This window comes from Watersipora subatra, chromosome 3 (genome assembly GCF_963576615.1).
Source record: "Watersipora subatra chromosome 3, tzWatSuba1.1, whole genome shotgun sequence".
Classification (NCBI taxonomy): Eukaryota; Metazoa; Bryozoa; class Gymnolaemata; order Cheilostomatida; family Watersiporidae; genus Watersipora; species Watersipora subatra.
Window position 1 is genome coordinate 62818880 of NC_088710.1, and position 20715 is coordinate 62839594.

General features: G+C 37.1%; 2 protein-coding genes across 5 annotated transcripts in view; one reads left to right on the top strand and one right to left on the bottom strand.

Annotated features, from left to right (window-relative positions):
- Positions 1 to 123: 123 nt before the first annotated feature.
- Positions 124 to 16781, bottom strand: LOC137392094 (oxidation resistance protein 1-like). Of its 3 annotated transcripts, none has more exons than XM_068078717.1 (15): positions 16669 to 16781; positions 12992 to 13091; positions 12138 to 12299; positions 11409 to 11497; positions 10072 to 10179; positions 8520 to 8621; positions 6474 to 6665; positions 6067 to 6248; positions 4749 to 5296; positions 3910 to 4087; positions 2007 to 2205; positions 1784 to 1900; positions 1244 to 1396; positions 916 to 1085; positions 124 to 805 (listed from the first exon to the last, which is right to left on the bottom strand). In XM_068078717.1, the coding sequence occupies exons 3-15, from the start codon at positions 12292 to 12294 to the stop codon at positions 661 to 663; spliced, it is 2340 nt and encodes a 779-aa protein (XP_067934818.1). In that variant the 5' UTR covers positions 12295 to 12299; positions 12992 to 13091; positions 16669 to 16781; the 3' UTR covers positions 124 to 660. The 3 variants fall into 3 exon arrangements, with proteins under 3 accessions (XP_067934818.1, XP_067934816.1, XP_067934817.1); XM_068078715.1 differs by having other exon boundaries at positions 6474 to 6668; XM_068078716.1 differs by having other exon boundaries at positions 6474 to 6668; positions 16569 to 16699.
- A 536-nt stretch (positions 16782 to 17317) lies between these two features.
- Positions 17318 to 20715, top strand: part of LOC137391430 (mitochondrial ubiquitin ligase activator of nfkb 1-like) — a 40732-nt gene continuing 37334 nt past the window's right edge. Inside the window, exon 1 of one of the 2 annotated variants that reach the window (XM_068077902.1) lies at positions 17318 to 17440. The gene's annotated coding sequence lies outside the window, so the exon portion shown is untranslated. The remainder of the gene's footprint in view (positions 17441 to 20715) is intronic. The other variant, XM_068077903.1, reaches the window with a different exon arrangement.

The window sequence follows — 20715 nt, forward strand, 5'->3', positions numbered from 1 at the left end:
CCCTTTTAAATAGCTGACCTTTGAAAAAATAGTGGAATGAAATCAATTCAGGTTGTAAGTGCCAATATTTTAGAAAAATATAAAAATAATTGCTAGAGGAATTGAAAAACAGTGAGCCGCATACGCTAAATATTTATATTGCCATTTTGGTAGAGTGAAATAGAAACGTAATGGGTAAATAATGGCTACTTGGTTTCATCAAGAAACGAATATGGCCTTAAGCATTGGCACTGATGGGAATTATGCTAAGGAATAAACATTATTCCAAGCTGAACTTATAGAAAATCTTGTATAGCACTAAAAGGCTCAAAAATCATGAGACTACGAGAACACATAATATGACTTCTCACACGCATTAGACTCTACGTGAAATAGATCTTCATTTTTAAACATGAACTGTGAAGTCAACTTTTGATAAATGGGTTTTGAGATAATCATTCCACACAAATGCTGAAAAACTGACTATTTTAAATCATAAGAACATGTCAATACTACATTCTTATGCAAAGACTGTCGTAAGAATATGATCAACGCATACAGAGTATCTGGCGCGTTATCTATAGAAAACTGCTCACCTGTAATATCTGTTACAGCTAGCGAAGTGGACCAACAAAAAAGTAGTTGTGGGTAAATATAATTTATAAATAATCTGGACAGCTGTTAACCCTCGTGGAAGGACCAGACTTCCAAGCGCTTAATATGGAAGTCCTCTTCGTTGCCTGTCAGAGGGTCATTAGCATAGGTTCGACAGTTCTGTGTTCTGCCCAGATATATGTCTTCATCCAACCAAAGTCCGTATGAGCCCCTGTAGCATGTCATACAATCAAATTACGGTCTGCAACTTTATCGTGTATCAGGGAAGGTGTTATACTACTGAGAGAATCAGTTTTTACTGGGTTTATAACAAATACTCACTCTCCGGAGCCAATAATCAAGCAGGTGTGATCGCCTCTGTTGAAGAAGTTATTTAAACCCGTCCAGGAATAGGTCTTAAAACCATCAACAAATGTGAAAAGGAAAGACTCCCCAGTACCATAAAAAGACTCTGACATGTGAAAAGGGCAAGAGGATAATGCTCCAAATATCTGAAACCACCAACAATAATGAATTCCTGGACAGAATATCAGACACATGGTGAAAACGTTAGATTGGGTGCAAAAGCTAGATTCTACTCATGTGAATCTGTGAGTTGTATGAATAATGAGGTGAACATGAAATTTTAACCTAAATCAGTGATGATTACCTGATTTTCTGTGGTTTCAATAATAAGGAGCACCGGGCAATCAAGGTCATTCATATTTCGGTACATCTGATGTAGACTATATCCATGCTGCTCCGAACCAAATGCCAGCTCCCATGGATAGCCTTCCACTCTAGCTGGCAGACACCTTAACAACTACAAATCAAAAGAATAGGTGATGTGTGTGATTGAGAACACAACATCAGGAGATACATGTAGCATTAACAGAAAAGAACAAGGAAAAAATTCCTATTTGAGTATAACAATAGATTTTTGCAAAAAAAATATAACACCAGAAAACATCATGAGAAAAAAGGTGCTTGTATAGTTTTTACTCCGCAAAAAGTAAACCCGAGATGAACGCAAGTGATTAGGTGCTAACACTCAAAAAGGGACTTAGGCCAACCTCTTCTACGGGCACCTTTGTCGGCAGAATATGACCGATAGGACAAGGTTCAAAGTGTACAAAAGAGAAAACAGACTTGAGTGTATTTTGTCTGCAGCACAGCACCACAAATGACCACAAAGCCACTAAAAACTTACCTTTTTCACATGGTCTTCTGTGATTATCAGTGATTCTGATTTGAGCTCTGGGAGGTGCACATATTTTTCAAAATCGTCTATCGTTCTTCGCCTCCGTACTTCTTCCCAGCTTACTATCTGAAAAAATATATCCTCACACATTGAATACATTCATTGGAGGCGATATTGTTAGCATGGTTAACAAGTTAGCAAGGGGAAAGTTTGAGAGTGTGAATTTCCATACCTCCCAATCTAAAGCAACCTGATGCCCTAAATGATGGGAGAGTTGCTTGGATTCTTCTGTATAAGCCTCACTGCTGTCATTGCAAATCTTACTGCCATCCTCTGTAATGGCCACAAAACCTTCCATATTGCCACATGCCTTTTCTTGATCATACACTTCCGGTCTCCATTGTATGAAGAAAGCGTACAGAAGATCGACTCTATGGAGGAACACATTGTTTTACATAAACTACAAATGCACACGATCACCACCCATCCAAATCACACTTCAGGCTTTCATTTGTATTAAACTAAAAGTGAAGCATTTAGGACCATTATTGGGCAAACTTCGTTGACATCAATTCAATGATTGTGATTTTCTATAAATTCTCTCATGTCAGTTGTGTGTGTCAACAACTAACGATGTAAATGTTTTTATTAAGTAGCAGGTGGACATAACTTGTTATAAAAAGGTCTGACCAACTTGTAACAGAGATGCCTGAATTAAACTATTTGAAAAACTGAAATAAGCTTCATCCACAGATGTTTTCAGGAATGGTTTAGGGCACAAATTAAAAGTAAACACAAACCAAACTTTTAAAGAACGATATACTTCATTCTCAAATTTTAAAGTCGATCTGATTGGCAATTGAAAAGATGCAAACAAAGTGGAAATATAAAATCACTAGCTGAAAATATAGAATTTATTAATTGGCTAAGTTTCTTTATCTAATAAATTTGAGTAACTTAAGCTAGTCTAAATATTTACTATAGTAAGAGTCGTGTCCATCCCTCAGAAGCCAGCACTAGGAAAAGATGGTGTCATGATCTCTCACGCTGGATGAATGACAAACACAGATTTATATATAGATTGGGCAAGCTTGGCTTTTCGGTAGGCACGTCTTGACTAGATTTAATATTAACCAGATTTTCCCGGATTTCAGTAGCATTTTGTTAAATTTTCAGGTAATTTAAACCATAATTGTCACGTACAGCTTTTATCGTAGTTTCTCAGTGAATCAGCCACGCTGATTCCGATTTTTTACTCAAAGTAAAGATTGGTCCACTAACCTTCAAAGTCATTTAGGCTTTTTTAAAGCGTTTCACTATCCGTTTCGAAAACAACACAATCGGCATTAGAAGCTCCGCCCATAAATATGTGACGAAACCTAGCTTTTTCAGGAACGAAAGTTGGGAATGTTTAGTCCGATTTAGAATAATAGAGATGGGCGTCTTAAAACCCATTATTATCTAAATCCAGCCTGTAAAATAATTTCAGTTTTTTATGAAAGGTATATGAACTATTTAAAATTGCTCGTAGCTTGTTACATGACGTTTAAATAGGCTGAACGCCGAGAAAAGTGAGCTCAAAAAGCGTGGTTTTATCACAAGCTAGGGTCGTTATCACGCTTTTTTAAATATGCAATGTTAAATAGCTTATCTACCTTTCAGAAAAGACCAAGATTATTTTTAAGGCTGAATTTAGAGATTAATGGATTTTAAAACACCCATCTCTATTATTCTAAATCGGTCGAAACATCCCTATGTAACTTCTGTTCCTAAAAAGCTAGGTTACGTCACATATTTATGGGCGGAGCTTGTTGTGCCGATCGTGTTGTTTTCGAGACCGATATTAAAACGCTGTAAAAAAGCCTTCATTACTCTGAAAGTTAGTGGACTAATCTTTATTTTGAGTACAAAATTGGACTCAGCGTGTCTGATTTACCTAGTAAATACAATAAAAGTTGTACGTGACAGTTATGGTTTAACAAGACCAGCACTGATATCTTGAAGACATCAAGAGTGACAGCTTATATGCTACCACAGAAAACAGTGCACCCGAAACTTAAGTTGGACAGAACAGATTATAATTGTTGGGTTATGACAAGATAGAAAACATGCAATTCTTTGCCGGCAGAACATACTTTTCTCGAGGAATGGAGAAGCAATATTCAGGCCTTTTCTTCTTATTATATGATTCGATTGGACAGTTTTTTGAGACCAACTTGTTGATAGGCTGGCCGACTCTGAGACAAAGATAGAGTGAGGGTTCTTGAGCTGCCTGCTTGTGAGTGTCAACAGCTAGTCCTTCCGGAACCATCTCTAAAGCATTTACTCACAGTCAATAATGTCATATTCAGTTTACCGCAGTAATCACTAAACTATAAATGGGCAAATAATTTAAAAGCTCATACTAACAGTATGAGCTCAATTACTAACTCAATCACTAACAGGAAGTAGAGCAAATAAGTAGCTGCATAGGTGCCATCAACCATAATCTTGCACTTATTAATATAGCCATCAACCATAACCTTTAATAGAGCAAAGTGCTTCAAAATTATAGAGTTGAGTTTGGTTGCTCTTCTCGTAACAATACTCCCTTGAACACCATACAGAACGAGGGAGAAAATTTGACAAGATGAGATGTGGCAATGGCAAGAAATTAGGCAAGCAATCTTGAGACCTGTAACTGCTGGCCCACAAAATGTCTGAGCAGCGATGAAAACAAGCAATGAGAGTGTGTGACGAAAGGCGAGCTGGGTGAAGCACTAACCCTGTAAAGACTCGAACAGCTCGGGTCGATCAGAGAGTTGCAGCGCTGCGTGAAAGCGTAGTGGAGGTCTAGACGGGTGCTTTCTATTTTCTAATGTCGTTGTTGCATGACGATTAACATAGAAAGAAGATCTACCAACAGTATGGGTCTGGTTAGACAAATCATATTCTACAACAGTGAACTCATGAGTTGCTGCCATATGGGTCTCACCTGCTTCCGCGTGCCTACAATTGCTTGCTGATATGTCAGAATCAGTGTCTGCGGGTTTTTCAGCTGTATGTTCACAGCCTTTCGCTATACCCTCTAAAGTCGCCGAATCAAGATCACATGATGTATCATCAACTGGCAGCGAAAACATTGTCAGATCAGATGGGTTAAGCAGCAAGCCAGTTTTCTCGGTTAAATCAGTTGTACCATCATCTAATACTTTCTGTACTGGTGTGTCATTCTCAGCAACAATGTGGCTGTCATTGTTAACAAGCGCGCTATTCTGAATGCTGATAGTTTCATTACCGACGACATCGCTGTAGACATGGCTCGAGTTTTGACTAGATGCAGAAAGCTGTCCTTCTCCAGCATCACTGGCAAGTATTGCATCATCTGGTGAATGTTGGGGATCAGTATTTATTGCTGTTGTAGGAGTGACATCACCACTTTCCAAATTTGTTACTTTGGTAGCGCTCTTGGCAGGTGAGACGGCACTAGGCGCTGGAGGGTCGGGTCGATAAACTGGAGGCTTGGCTGAAGTCAGATCTTTCCTGCAAGACCAACAGTATTCAGTATAAGGATGAGAGACTGAACAACAGGGCTTGGCTAGTGCAAACCTAGTCAAGGCTGCACATCGTGTGTTACAGGAGCTCACGCAGATCCCCCGTTTCTGTTTTTGGCAATACACAGATGCTCAGCTGCAATTCTGTACAAAATATTGACGACTATGAGAAGCTCACTAGAAACATGCTATCACTACAAACCCTCAATGAGAGCCATAAGAACAACTAAAGTTTTGAGTTCACAAATATATGGAGTTTAGTTTATCATTGTTATAATTATGTAAGCAATGCAGTTTTATTTTTGTAATTTTATAGCTAATGCTGATCCTAAAATACCTTTTAGCTACACGACTAAGTATTTGTAAGGATCAATGTATAAAGTTGATATAATATGGAAAAACAAGTATAAAACCTATGTAATTAATATCTGCAGGTATAGATGAGTCTCAGAAAATCTCTCTGCGTGCTGCCAAGTAGTCTGCAGCTATCATCCACTATGGCTCATTCATATACCCTCATTTATGAGCACTAAGATTGATTTTCTCAACTAAGCTGCAAGATTGTGCAGCCTAGTTGTGAAAGTTACAGCAGAGAAGACAACTACAATTAGTTATGGAAGAACTCTGGAATGTGATTTCGAAAGACACGTTGAATCCCTCAAAGAGAACACAGATATTTGAAGGAAATCCTAGCAGATAAATTACAAAGCAGAATGTTTGAGGGTTGGAGTAAATGATGTACTGCGTTAGGCTACTAACTTCCTGTTGCGCATTGACTGTAGGGCATCCAAATCGTGGTAGATTGAAGCTGACATGATAGTGTCCATCTTGGCAATCATCCCAAATTCATCAGCACCCTTCTCCATTACAAGAGGGTTAGAAACATTTGGGTCAAACATGACAGCATTTGGTGTCACCAACAACACTCCGTCAATAGGGCCCTAATATATGAATAATAGCATTAGTTGCCACTAACAACAGTATATCAATTATAGTCCTCTAAAGTGCACATGTCAAGGTTCGTCTAGGTGATATGACATTCGAAGATAAGAGTGTAAAAGACTGTGCCAAAGTGGACAAGGATTTGTCCACCCTTTGGCACCGGTGAAGCATACACAACACTAACTTTGCCAACCAGCAATTAGATATACAATGTATAACCTTACGTTATGTTCTGTAATGTACAATGAGTGAATCTTGATAAACCTCTCAAAGCATTCATGGTCAAGATACTCAGCTTCGTCTTGCGAAAGTGGACGGGGAGGCAAATCCATCTCATCAACTATAGAGTGACAAGAGGCTTGGCTGCGAACTAGGTGACCGGGAAACACTTTCTTTGGGACCACTTCTTCTTTTGCCTGCTGCAAGAAAACGTTTCACAGTCCTAATAGTTGAATGAAGGAATGAGATGAAAGGTATTTCATCTCATTTTGACAAAATTCAAAATTTTGGTACATGTAATTGTATTTTGGTAAAAGGTATGAGCATTTATTTTGGGAGATGATATTGATATATCTTTTTTAAACTTTATTTGGCATTAAATAAAGTTTAAAAAAGGTATATACAGGATTTCGTATTCCATGATTTCGTCTTTGAATATTTTAACTTTTCTGATTGTGTCATCTAGCAGCTATTTGTGGATATCCAGACAAAACAGCGTTTTTAAACTATTAGAAAAGTCATCTTCCCTTGAAGGCAACCCCTATAAAAATTTAGTTAAAGTAAACATTGTGAGATTAAAAATAATTTCAGACGGGTTTACACAGGCAAGATGCATGACTCGTAACCAGAAAGTCTAACTTTGAAAGAATGAGCCGTACTAGATATTTCAGACAAATTTTGAAAATTTTATTAATATCATTGCACATTGAAAGTTATAAATGAGACTGGCCTAAGGTTAGTAAATGATCTCCGAGGAGGCTTTACTCTGTGACAGGTTACAATGAGCATGTCTGTACAGGGCAGCACATCCTACATGTGTGCACTACCAATTGATGGCAAAGAAATTGTTTTTACATAATTACGTAACGTATTTCACAATACTCTCTACAGAGGAAACAACTTCCTTTTAATCAGGAGTTATCTAATCATGGAACCATGTCTAATTTTTCATTATACTTGTGCACAAGCTATATCTTAAGCCAATGACAAATGCTACGTCTTATTGTTATAGTTAATAGCCAACTATCAACTCAACTAAGAGAATCAACACTATGAGAAACACACAATTACCACGTCAATTTATTTTGGCCAAATATCTTTTAGAACTTTGTTTACATATAATATACCGTAATATTTATCACTAATCTACTACAAAACTAATTTTTAGAATAATGCTATCGCGCCTACATTTTTGAGAACGCTTTGTTATGCAATATAGTATGATATTGCTTTCAGTTAGCCAGTACAAGCTGGAAGATGCATATGACTTACAATTGTTCACAAGTCAGCAAAGTTAAATATTACTTATGTCTCTGCAAGATTATTTTTATAAACTGATTTAGCTCTTACGAAATAGTGCATGAAAAACCTTATGTTTTCAGCCGCTCTAAATATTTGCAAGGAGCCCTGTTTTTAATATTCTCCACTACATACACTTGAATGCAGCATCACAAAAGGCGGATCACAGGAGAGTAATCCGAAATACTGAAGATAATACTGAAGTATGAAAAACATATTTCGAGATAAAGTTTGTGAAATTTTTGTCACATCTTCTTTAATATTTAAAAATAATTTAATAAAGTTTGCTTTTGTTTAATATAAAACTGAAAAAAACCGAACTGAAGAGCGAATGAAGAACAGGAAGAGCATAATACTGGGTAGACTACAACTGGATGAACAGTAAAGGTGAGATGAGTAAATATTTGAAGATTTATTAAATCATTTAACGTTTTCCTTAACAGTATGACAAAAGAAAAAACAGATTCACTTGTATTTGAGCATTTAGCTTTACAAATCAACCGATCAAAGTTCCAAAGAAAAATCAATATTCATAGAATTGTACCAAGTTACTCCACCCTCCCCTTTCTAACTAGCCATAACAATTACCCCACCCTTTAGGCACGCACGTGTGTTAGAATACCACAAAGTATATTGTTGAAGAGAAAGCCTTAGCGGCTGAAGTGAATAATTAGAGAGAACGTTCGACACAAACTGTTACAGATGAAGCAGTTAGCAAAGCATAATTCACAAGAAAATAGAGAAAAGCTAACCAAGGGATGTGGATGAGCAGCCCGTGAAGATAGGTCACTCGGAGACTTTTTAATGGAGGGCGCGTTTAAAGTGATGTAGTTCTCATCTGGTATCCGTAGGACCTGCATAGTCACAGCCAGTCAACAACACACCAACGAAAGCTCACGATAAAACAACAACAAACAACACTGCACAAAAAGACTAAACATGCAACTTGAAGAATAATACTGGCTTTTATTTATTGATTTGGTCTGCTAGATATTCTCTTACTGAGACTTCGGGACCAGCGCAATTCAGATCTCATCTCCGTAGAGAAATGAACACTAGACAGTGTTAAGCCTACAGACCTTCTGCTATTAATACTATATCCAACAGCTCTCTGACAACAGTAGTGAAGTGAAGGAATTCTAATAGCATGCATTTCAGATTTTCGGGAAACCATGTGATTTATAACTTGGTACCAGGAAAAATTATTACATTTCCATATTATGACTCGTGGTCTGATGAGAGAACAAAGAAAGCTGTGTCTGTATAAGTGGCTAACAAAGATGGCAAATCCAACAATCAATATGCACGTAACACAGCGGCTAACTCCAACCAGGCAAATGTAGGTAGAAACAAACGCATATCTTTATGATGACTAACTGCTCACAATAACTAACACGCAAGAATTAACATATTTACTGTATGCAGCCCTAGCGGATGGACTAACTTGTCGCATAAAATGAAGCAAGTTCAATAGGGTTGTTATGCTTGACTATTGATAATTGTATTGACAAAATCATTTTTCGCTCGGGATGACAGCACACCGCAATGCCCTCGCAAAGTATAACCTATTCGACAGTAAACCACATGCACTCAACAACCATAACCTATCCGACAGCGCCTATCCTAACAGAGTCAGCGAGTCGACATATGGCTGTTTAGACTCATCCTTACTCAACTATATTATAGTAATGACCAGGAAGTAAACTAATATGTATAATATATAATGTATAATATTCTCACGCATTATATAGCTTAGTGTTAGCACACTCTGGACTAGCATACTGCCCTAGTCTACAACCTATAGGTTCAGGTAAAAAGGTAAATCAGCTACCCTTCCTTAAAATAAAATGCACAATTCTAATTAATTGTAAAAATACTAACTTTAAAATTGACTACTCATGACAGGCCCAAGAATTGTTCATGTCTTCTACAATGAGTGACTTCAAGCCATTACATGACAATTTAAAATGATTCTGATTCGATAAAATAGTTAAAATAGTAAAATCTGTTTCAGTTTACTATGGTGATTTTATTAAAACCAAACAAAAAGTAGGGTAAACATTTATAATTTATAGACAACGTTACACTTCTTTTTTTCTTACAATATAGAAAGCAATGACAAAGCTACAATTTAGGACTACAGATCTATGCTAAGCAATGTCACGTCGAAGTTATCAGTTGTGACCTGCAGAAATGCTGTACCTGCATATTTTTATAGAGTTACGTATGAGCGCACGGACAACCTCACATGTTTCGACACTTATGCTGTAAGTCGAGGAAATAACTGAGTTGTTATAGGCTGACCTGCTCGGGATAAAGAAAGTCCATAGTGAGCCTGTTAAGTTTCTTCAGCACGGAAGGAGTCGTGTCAAACTGAGCAGCGAGACTGCGTAGCTTATCCCCTTCCTTTACCTGCATAGAGATCAATGATTCTTAACCACTAAATAACAACTTATGTTGAATCTACTTAGACACCCACTTTTTATAATCTAAAGGTAAGACAACTTTAGTGCTACTAATTGTGGTGTTGTTTCATACAAAACAAAGGAGAGACTGTCTTTCACGATTCAACAGTTCGGCTACAGCCAGCCTTGTGAAGCTAACCAAGTAGCGAGAATCACAAGCTAAGTTATGGAAGTATGAAACAAGAAACTTGGTTCCTAAGATTGTGTAAGACAGAATGTGATGAGAGGGGCCACGAGAGAACTGTAATAACAATTACATGTAACCACATGGTAGTCTTACATCAGCCTGAATAGCTTCTATGAATAGAGCCAAGCTGTAGCGGTAATGAAAAAGCCTGTCAACAAGAATAAAACTGTCTGGTATTCCGCTTTACACAGCACTCTGATCATGAGCAATACCTTATCGTAACACCAGATGCCTGGATGACTCGCTCTGGAGTCGGTATGTATAATAAGACTTTTAAACCTGTTTATTGGTGTCAGTTTGTTCCAGCCGCACTCTAGTGCATCTATAAGCTATAACAGCCGGTAAATAGCTGTGCACTCACTCCTCACCTCAAACTTTTGTCTAAAGCTAATAATTTAGGACTTGACACCGTGGAGTGTAACAATTTGTCATACGCAGCAAGAAAAACTCCTATTTCCACAAAACTACTGGTAAAAAAATTAAACTCCGTTAAACTACTAGGCTTTTCCAAAGCACAGTTATAGTTACCCACCCCTGTAATCACCCCCACACACCCCTATAACTACCCCCACACACCCCTAACTTTTTCACCAAAATGTATCTATGACAGGGTCTAAAAATTACAATGTCATCCATAAGTTATGAAATCTACTTGAGGAAGGATAGCCAGTAGCCGCAGACTGCTCACTACAACTGTAAGCCTTCTAAGGATATGCTGATTAGTGGAGGCTAGAGGGCAGGCAAAATGTAACATTTGAGTCTCTAACACGAACTAGTCTCCAGAGAATATTGCAATGGCTGTTCTTACTATTGACAAGCACCATAACCTACATGGCTAACACTCCAAACAAGAAAACATGATAGTTCTACAGATAGAATGTCGCTATTCCAGATCATTCCGGAAGTCTCCGGATTAGTCAGAATAAGATCTCAAACAAACTCCAGCAGACACTGTGATACTGGTAAGTGTGTTGAGAAACTCTACGCACCACATATTCAAAGGTTCCAGGTGGAGGGGTTGCCTTCTTTTTTTTCTTTTCACTCTCTTCCTTGGTTGGGGATTGGTGAGGGTCATCCTCTACATGGTAAATATAACATCAGAAACTAGCAGGATAGCACTACTATATATTGTTAAATAAGTGATAGCTAGCACTACTATATATTGTTAAATGAGTGATAGCTAGTACTGCTATATATTGTTAAATGAGTGATAGCTAGCACTACTATATATTGTTAAGTGAGTGATAGCTAGTACTGCTATATATTATTAAATAAGTGATAGCTAGTACTGCTATATATTATTAAATAAGTGATAGCTAGCACTGCTATATATTGTTAAATGAGGTGTGACTAGTTTTACTGCGCTGTTGAATAGAGAACAAGTTTTGCTCATTTGTCATTGTCCAACTGTTATCAAGGAAATGCTACTTCATAGAGATAATGCTGGCAATGCTCACACTCTCTCTAAATAGTCTAGGCGAAGCGATGGTTTTGTGAATTTATAGAAGGTAAAAGCCCTCGTCATGTCCCATATCGCCCATCTCCACTCTAAGGCCTCAGTTAGACTGCAAGCATGTTCTCATCTGGCTGCCTAACCGGCTTTACTTAAACATTCTGGTCAGCCAGCAACAAGCTACTTATCACACTTCTCATGCCCAACTGTAGTAGGTCTACCCGCCTATCACACCTACACTATTCCAACTCCCCTTTGTATTTACCCGTGTGTACTGCCTGTGGCTCAAGCATTGAGCTGATAGCAGAAATGGCGTCCGGAGGGGGTGGGGGTGCTGGAGAGCCTTTGGTGAAGGGGTTTCTGAGTCTAATTTTCGGCTGACTTTGCTGAGACTGCCTAGAGTCTAGCTTCTGCTCACTCATTGTGTCTGCAGCCCAAGAATTCTCCATTAGTGGTAAGCTAAAGGGAAGCGCTGCTGCCAGTGCAGCAACAATTAGAGCGTGTAACAAATGCCTTGGGATCAATTACTGCTGGTTCTGCGCTTGATTATTGAAAACTTCAGTCTAAGGACAGACAGGAGGACCATTTTACACTCTCACATTTTTAAAGCACTTCCAAAATGGTATATAGACTGAAATCTGCTAATTTTATCAACACAAGAATGAAAAAAGGCACCTGAAATCTCTAGATCACACCAACATTCCACAGAAAAATAAGTCTTCAACCTTATAATTTCCACACCTTCATTGTTCACATGTAGAATCATACCATTTAGTTTAAATTCTTTATTTGCGAACAAAATTATTAAACTTTCATCGTTGAAGAACATGAAAAGTGTCAGCTGACACAAATAGTTAACGAAAGATGGTTGATAGGAAGTGTGATCAATAAATCAATAAAGATTAGATATCTGTTTGCAGGAGCCTCAGCCTGCTATTTGACTGGTATCTCAGTAATCTCATCACCCTTATCAGACACTGCACACTATTTATAGGCGTGTGTATAGGTTACGGCCGTTGGCACACTTTCAATTGATTCACTAAATGTTAAATGAAAACTGAAATTTTCACCACTCATCCAGCAAACTGACAACGGATAAGAGAGAATAATACTACATACATTGCCATGGAAACAGACTCGTATGTCTTCAAGGTCATTTGATAATAGTCCGCAATGTTTCACTCAGCTTTTCACTCTAGTTTTTGGAGTCATCTCGAAGCTGAAACAGATTTACGTTGCTATGTTATGGTAAAAGTAATTTTTAAGAAGAGTATTCTGAACAATCTGCATGAGTTTATTCATATCTATTCTAAATAAACATTGCAGGTGTTTGAAATTGAACATTCAGCAATATGAGCAAGTTCTTAAGAAATAAATCATTCAAATAGCTCTTTTAATTGTGAGACCAGACGCATGCATTGGTTAACTCCCTGTAGAAAGGACAGACCAATAGTTAGTTAACTCACTGTAGAGAGAACAGACCAATGAAGCTGGTTAACTCACTGTAGAAAGGACAGACCAATAGTTAGTTAACTAACTGTAGAGAGGACAGACCAATGAAGCTTGTTAACTCACTGTTGAGAGGGCAGACCAATGAAGCTTGTTAACTCACTGTTGAGAGGACAGACCAATGAAGCTAGTTAACTCACTGTAGAGAGGATAGACCAATCAAGCTAGTTAACTCACTGTAGAGAGGATAGACCAATCAAGCTAGTTGACTCACTGTAGAGAGGACAGACCGATCAAGCTAGTTAATTCACTGTAGAGAGGACAGACGCATGCGGTGGTTAACTCACTGTAGAGAGGACAGATGCATGCGCTGGTTAACTCACTGTAGAGAGGACAGATGCATGCGCTGGTTAACTCACTGTAGAAAGGACAGACCCATGCGCTGGTTAACTCACTGTGGAGAGGACAGACCAATGAAGCTAGTTAACATTTTTAAAGTGTTTCATAAGAAGCTGCACACAGCCATGCAAGTGATGTCTCTTATTAGTTCATCTTATCTGAGTAACTTTGGTCAGTGAATATCCTTTGGAAACTAGTTGTAGGCTCTTGCTGACACTCAAAAATTATGAGAAATTCAAGTCAAATTCTCATTCAAGTTTCACTGTAAACAAAATTAGGTACGCTAAGAGTACAAATAATATAAAAAACAAAAATCACGTAAGAATACATTTTATGTTAAAGTTTTTGATTCAAAATGTTTGAAACTGAACTGAAGAGAGAAACCTTGTAACACTATTCCATCAGCGGTTGTTTCAAGTTGGAAGGGTAACACAAAGGGAGAAATAAACTTCTTGCCCAATGCTAGTTTAACAAATGTTCAGATGCACCCATATATTTACTATGTACTGCATTAGTAGGTTATATTTCAACATTTTAGGAACATTTTAAAAGTTTACTTGCGACAAAATTCACATTACAGTTAGTTAGTATCAAAAAATTCCCCATGTCTTATTCTGCTGTGTTGTAGGTGCAAAATATGTGGAAATGTGATTAAAAGCTCTTAAAAGCTCAAAAACGATCAGTTAATCACCGCCATCACAAAAACGTCGTAGTTTGGAATCCCTTTATTTCGATGACGTACTCAACTCGACGTGGTTATTGTTGTGACACGTGATATTATCATGTGAATTGAAATTCCAATAAAAGGCTCAATAAAAAAAATGTTTCGTAGCACTAGTTTATGACAAACACTTTGGGTTTTACCGAAAAGCCCCTATCAAATATAGATGCTCGCTACTTTACAGTTTGGCCTCAGTTTGGTCTAATCGTATAGTCATAATCTGATCGTGTGACCCATACTTCTTGACAAATAGCGCGAAAAATTTATGCAACATTTTTCGACTATCACAGGCGACCAACAGGCTCCTCATGTTTATCAGAGGATGATATAGACTCTTTCAGGCTAAGGTTAAAAAATTTAAATGATTTGTATAGTAGGTTTTGAAATATCAGTGCTAAAAGTGACAGCATTACAATGACGATTAAACAGACGCGTAAGAACAATAGACATAGTTTTATTGAATGCGTGAAGTATATTTGTGAAAATATTTCGACGAATGAGGTTGCATGAAAGTGTAAACAGAAGGCATCATGTTCAACTACATCCCATTTGAGCCGTTTTGGAAAGAGATTCTGGCCTACGGCGTTTTCGAAATGGCTGAGATTAACTGTTCGTTTTTGAACTTTTAAAAGCCTGTAATCACATTTCCACATATTTTGCACCTACAACACAGCAGAGTAAGACATGGTGAATCTTTTGATACCAAATAACTGTAATGTGAATTTTGTTGCAAGTCAACCGTTAAGGTCAACATCCTATGTATGGTAAAAGACAAATTCAAAACGAGCAGTACTATAGGCTATGTTACAAACTATATAACTTCAACACAATTCAATGTTACAGTAAGAAAGCAAATATTTGATACCCGTACCTTTCTCACATGCAGCATTGCTCAAATTCCAGTAAAACATACCAATGGTTTAAAATTTGGGAAATTATGAACAATAGTGTAGATCTCGAAGCAACAATATATACTCTGATGGTTCACAATTACACATTCTGTTCATCACATGAGTTTTAAAAATTCATTTTGAAAGTTTCAAATAATTATTTTATAGTTATGAGTATACATTCTGTAGTCTTCTTTACCTGCCATGAGCATTTAAATAAAAATGATAAAATTTATAATTCAGGTGCACATTAACCTCTATATAACACTCACAAAAATGCTTACATGTATTTAATTATCGTGTATCCTTTGTCTGAAACCAGTAGGTGCTAACAAAGCCCACTTATAACTAACTCTTCGAAGTCAAATAGTGCATATTAAGAGTGTTTTGTTTCAATATAACATAAGACTGGTTTTATATATATATACACCTTCAGAGATAATCTTAGATGCCTTCAGCCTTTAGAATACGCATGTCCACAATTTTATGTACAAAAAACATTAATTATATATTAGTTCCTGATAAAGTTAGCACATTATTGCTCAAGCTTTGCAATTCAACGTTTTACAATTTATAAAGTAACACAAAGATTTGTTAAAACCTAAATCTAAAACTAATCGCTGTTGACAGATATATAGCTTTAGAGTGTACAATAAAAAAATCGTGTTGCAATATTACAGAGGTAAAATAAAAAGTGCTTACAATTATGGTTATCTGTAGCGTCAAGGTAATATGGAAAGAATTTGAAGATAAACTTTGAAAACAGAAGGTTTTACTTTAGCGAGTGTAACAAAGGCATAAAAAGTTTCATTTGCACAAGTAATATAACACAACTAGTTTTTTAGGCACAGAAGCTTGCTCTTGCCCATAATAGTTTTCCTATTAGTCGTTTTATATTTATGAAAAAAAACAGAACACAAACAGCTGGTCGATTATGGCAAACGTATGCTTAGAATGTTGGCAACAAAAAATATTTAAACAATGAACCAAGCTACTGTAATCAAAATTTAGCTGCCGAAGTATGCAGATTTCATACAGCTTTTCCAGGGAGAGTCAACTGCGTGCCTTGTAAATGCAACCAGTGTAAACAGAATCAGATATGCATTACATTGACCACATAAAGATGATAAAAATAACTTTGAAACAGCTCAGTAAACAATGAGTCTACAACAACGTCTATGTTAATTATTGCATGGTTGCTTTGATTGCAACATGAGTATATCACTAGCATGCTCACAAGCAGTGATCGATCTTTAAATGTGTAGAGAACATTATAATATCACTTTGTTATTAAAAAACAACAAAGATGGTCCGCTCAATTCCCGCAGTTTTCTTACTTTTAAACACCTATAGATTCGACCAGAAAACAAGTCGATCCGTAATGTGAAGATCTGGACTCCAAACGCTCGACCGTGCAACAATTTTATTGCTACCAGATCGGATCACAACAGGAAACGGCTTGGGCTAACATTTAATTGAAACCCGCCCATTCGACAGAGAAACCTCGGGTACCCTATACTCTTAGAGTCCATAGAACTACCTTCTCATATGGTTTGTAGCCTTTATTCGTTAGACATCGGACTAATTATAGAAGGACCGAACAAAGCCCCTTCGGCCGACCAAAGATTTAGATCATTGGGTCTGAAGTTCTGAACCTAAGATTAATTGCGTAAAAACAAATGTCGATGCAGAAAAGTAGAACCATTCAACTAAAAACAAAAAATTGAAAAAAAACAGGGGTTTTGGGTTCAATGAGTATAACCTAAATGTAGACCGAGCGCCTAGCGTAACAGTACAATCAAAGTCATTGAGTGTAATGGCATGGCATAACTCTTACACTCAATGGCTCTGAGTACAAAATACCGTACATAGAGAAGTATGGTCCAATGTTACGTGTACGACCAAGCGCGAAGTTGATACATAGCCTACATATATAGATTTGTAGAATTACGGAGGTTAGGTTATGTGGGTTTTGTTGTACCTGAAATTGGCGCTACGGCTAGGTTGCGTCAGTATCCGGTGCGAGTAAAATATTTACTTCTGCAGAATACCGACAAAATAGCATTTGCTGCTGCAGGATACTGATAAATCCGCAACGTTCGACTAACGGTAAAGTGTTTGCCCCTAAAGAATTAAACATAATGGTTCTCATTTATTAGAAATGTGTAAACGTTCCATAGTGATTACCTCGTTGATATATTCACGTTAAACCACCTATGGGGGTTAGAGACGCGCCTCAAATTAATGTCTGTATAAACAATTTTAGGTCAATTTTTCACCAGCAAGATTCATATTTAGCATTTATTCAAACCAATATGTAGCGTGTTTATCAAACACTCGGTAAGCAACAGCTCGCGAGTACTTTTATTCAACGCCAAAACACAACTGAACTCTTAGCACATATAGCAGTCATAAAACTCTTAGCAGTCATAAAGGAGAGTAGTAATATACAATTGCTAAAAGATAGACGAAAGGAATTAAGAGTGAATTTGTTTTGCAAAGCTACAGCCAGTGGGGTGATTAAAGATACATATAAGCAAGAGCCCGAACAAATCTATAATACTCGTCAAGAGGGAGGGTTGTATGTACCATCAATAAAAACCAAAGCTTATTTTAATTCTTTCTGGCCTAGAACCACTCGAGAAATCAGAGATGGAATTTGATAATTTCGGCACACCCTTTTTGGCAACTTTTGGCCCGGGGACATTGTAATCAATGTTGTATTTATATCATTGTAAATATTTTGTGTATGGCATTTGATTCATTAATTCATTTTTTTTTTTTTTTTTTTTTTTTGATTCACATGGCAGTATTAGAAATAGATATTATATGATGTAGATATGAAATATCGAAGGAATATTGTTGCAATACTCTTTAGATACAAATACAAGCCGAAAGCAAAATTAAAAACACTGATAAAAAAAAGGAAGAAAGAGAGGGAAGGGAGAAAGGGAAGGAGGGAAGAAAATAAAGAGTTCCCACGTATTTTGCCTCCTGCGTGAGGCTTTCAGTGGGAAAAACCCGATCCGATCCGATCACATGTACATAGTCTCGCACAAAGTCATTGCATCAAGCATAAAAGCTACCTCTACCTTATATATGTTAATGAGAGCATTAAACAGAGTATCTAGTAAAACAAGATCACAGGCGTACAAATCTATATGTAGACCTATACTAGAATATGCTTCGTGCGCATGGTCTCCTCATCAAGCAAAGCATATTAGCAAGTTAGAGAGTATAAATAGAAAATCCTTCAGATGGGCTTACAAAATTAAATGGAAAGACCCAATTTCCCTGGAGATGAACATTTTAAACTGGCCTACTTTAGAAGACCGTAGGTCGGATATAGATATAAGTATGCTTAATAGAATTCTTAGTGGTAATATAGCCATCGATATTAAAAACCACGTACTTTTTAACACAACAAGTCGAACACGAAAGGGATTGATCAGAAAGGCAATCTCATGTGATGTGGCCAAATATTGGTATTTTAATCGCATCTTAACAATGAGTGCTTCTGGGTCCAATGCCTTGTCAGCAATTACAGTTGCAGGCCCCTCTTGTAATACCTAATATCACACTTATCCTTGAGAGGTCCCTGTCTGTATGCCTGCCTTGTCGACTTGTTGGCTTGCTTGCTTGTATCGTTTTACTTAAATCGTGTTATTAATGCAAGCAACAAACAAATATTTATAAATATTTTGCTTGAGTTTCTTGACTAGATTAACTAGTTTCCTTGCTCGTCTTGTTGACTTAATCAAATAGTTTTTGTTTTTGCATATTTTCTGTAATCATCCGTTATCCGATTGCTCTCTTGAAGCAATCGTCTTATAATAGACCAAAAACCCCTTATTTTCTGTCTTTATTGACTTGTTTAACTTGCATAATTAATTGTCTTATTGATTTAATCAAGTCGTTTATTTGTTTGTCTCGTAAAAAATTAAAAAAAATAAAATAAATAAAATAAAATACTGGTACATAATGACATCTCTATAATGCACCCATCCGGGCGCGAATGAGATAATATAGTAGACTAGACTAACGCAATGTAAGCATGGCATTAAGCTGTTTACAACAAGGGAACAAACTACAATCCCAAATCAATGCCATAGTTAAAATATATCAAATACATTCTACATCCCCTCTTGATCTCAAGATCAACTGTTGTAAAACCATACAGCATAAAATCTAATTGATCTCAGGATTAACTGACTTGTACAACCATAACAGCACAAAATTCGATAACCACTTAGGAAGACGTATATCTCCAACAGGTCTGTTTTCAAAGTCACTATTTTAATCGAGATTAGAGTACACAAGCTCTCGATTCAGCCGAGCTTTGATGTCAGGCAGATCTGAAATAGTAAACTCAACTTCAACCTGATTAAATTTTCTAGTTGGCCTAGTTGATACATGTGTACTATCTGCGATGTTGTCTTGATGAGCCAATCTAAGGTCTGAGACATGCCTATTTGTGCCATTGACTTCAACTGAAGTGCTAAAATTTATCTTTGTCACTTTTCGGTATTTCCACTAATCAACGCACCTAGCATTAACTGGCTTGACATAAACAGTGTCTCCAACTTTGTATGGGTTAGGGCTGCAGTCTCGATTGTCACTAGGCTTTTGTGGTAGGCCTATTCTTGTTGATTTGGTTGACCCTGGTTGCCTGTTCTTCCACAGGCACTATACCAATGAAGTTTGGTGAATTGCTATACCAATATGCCATTTCTTCATGTCCTTCACCAGTTCTCATGACTAATCTTTTTATAGTATGGTGATGTCTTTCAATTATTCCATTGGCCGTAGGTTTATATGCACAGCTGAGGATCTGCTCTACACTCCATTTCTGCAGAAACTTTCATTCTAGCGCTTTTGAAACATGGACTATTGTCACTCAGAAATTCTTTAGGAGGTCCATGTTCTCGAAACACATTGTCCAACTGTTTGATTACTATGTCTGATGTTTCATTAGCCAGTTTGAACCAAAGAGAAACTCTGCTAGGCTCACAATAAGGTCGACTGTTCACATGAGTGATATCTGATGCAAGGCACTCCCATACATTTGCTATATTTATCTGACCATGATCTCATTTGATTGGATGAGGATCTACACTGTTACACATATGACAAGCTTTCACTACTTGTTCAACTATGTCTTTCTTGATTGTTCGTCCCAGATTTTTCTGTGCCAAGTACAGGGTTTTGCTGACACTAAAGTGATGGTCTTGATGAACTTTCTTTACGTCCTCTATCTCATCTGTCTTAGAAAGTAGCCATTCCTTTGGTAGTCTGGTTAAGACATCTGACTTGTTCTCACTTGATGGAACAAGTTTAATCATTAGTTTTAACCCATATTCATCAATCAGCTGACCAATAATTCC

Excerpts from the sequence above, each read along its gene's own strand:
- LOC137392094 (XM_068078715.1), bottom strand. The coding sequence starts at position 12,294 with ATGAGTGAGCAGAAGCTAGACTCTAGGCAGTCTCAGCAAAGTCAGCCG. Across the intron at positions 2,206-3,909 it reads TTCTCCATTCCTCGAGAAAA|AGTCGATCTTCTGTACGCTT; the intron begins GTATGTTCTGCC and ends GTTCCTCCATAG. Across the intron at positions 806-915 it reads TTGATTATTGGCTCCGGAGA|GGGCTCATACGGACTTTGGT; the intron begins GTGAGTATTTGT and ends GACATGCTACAG.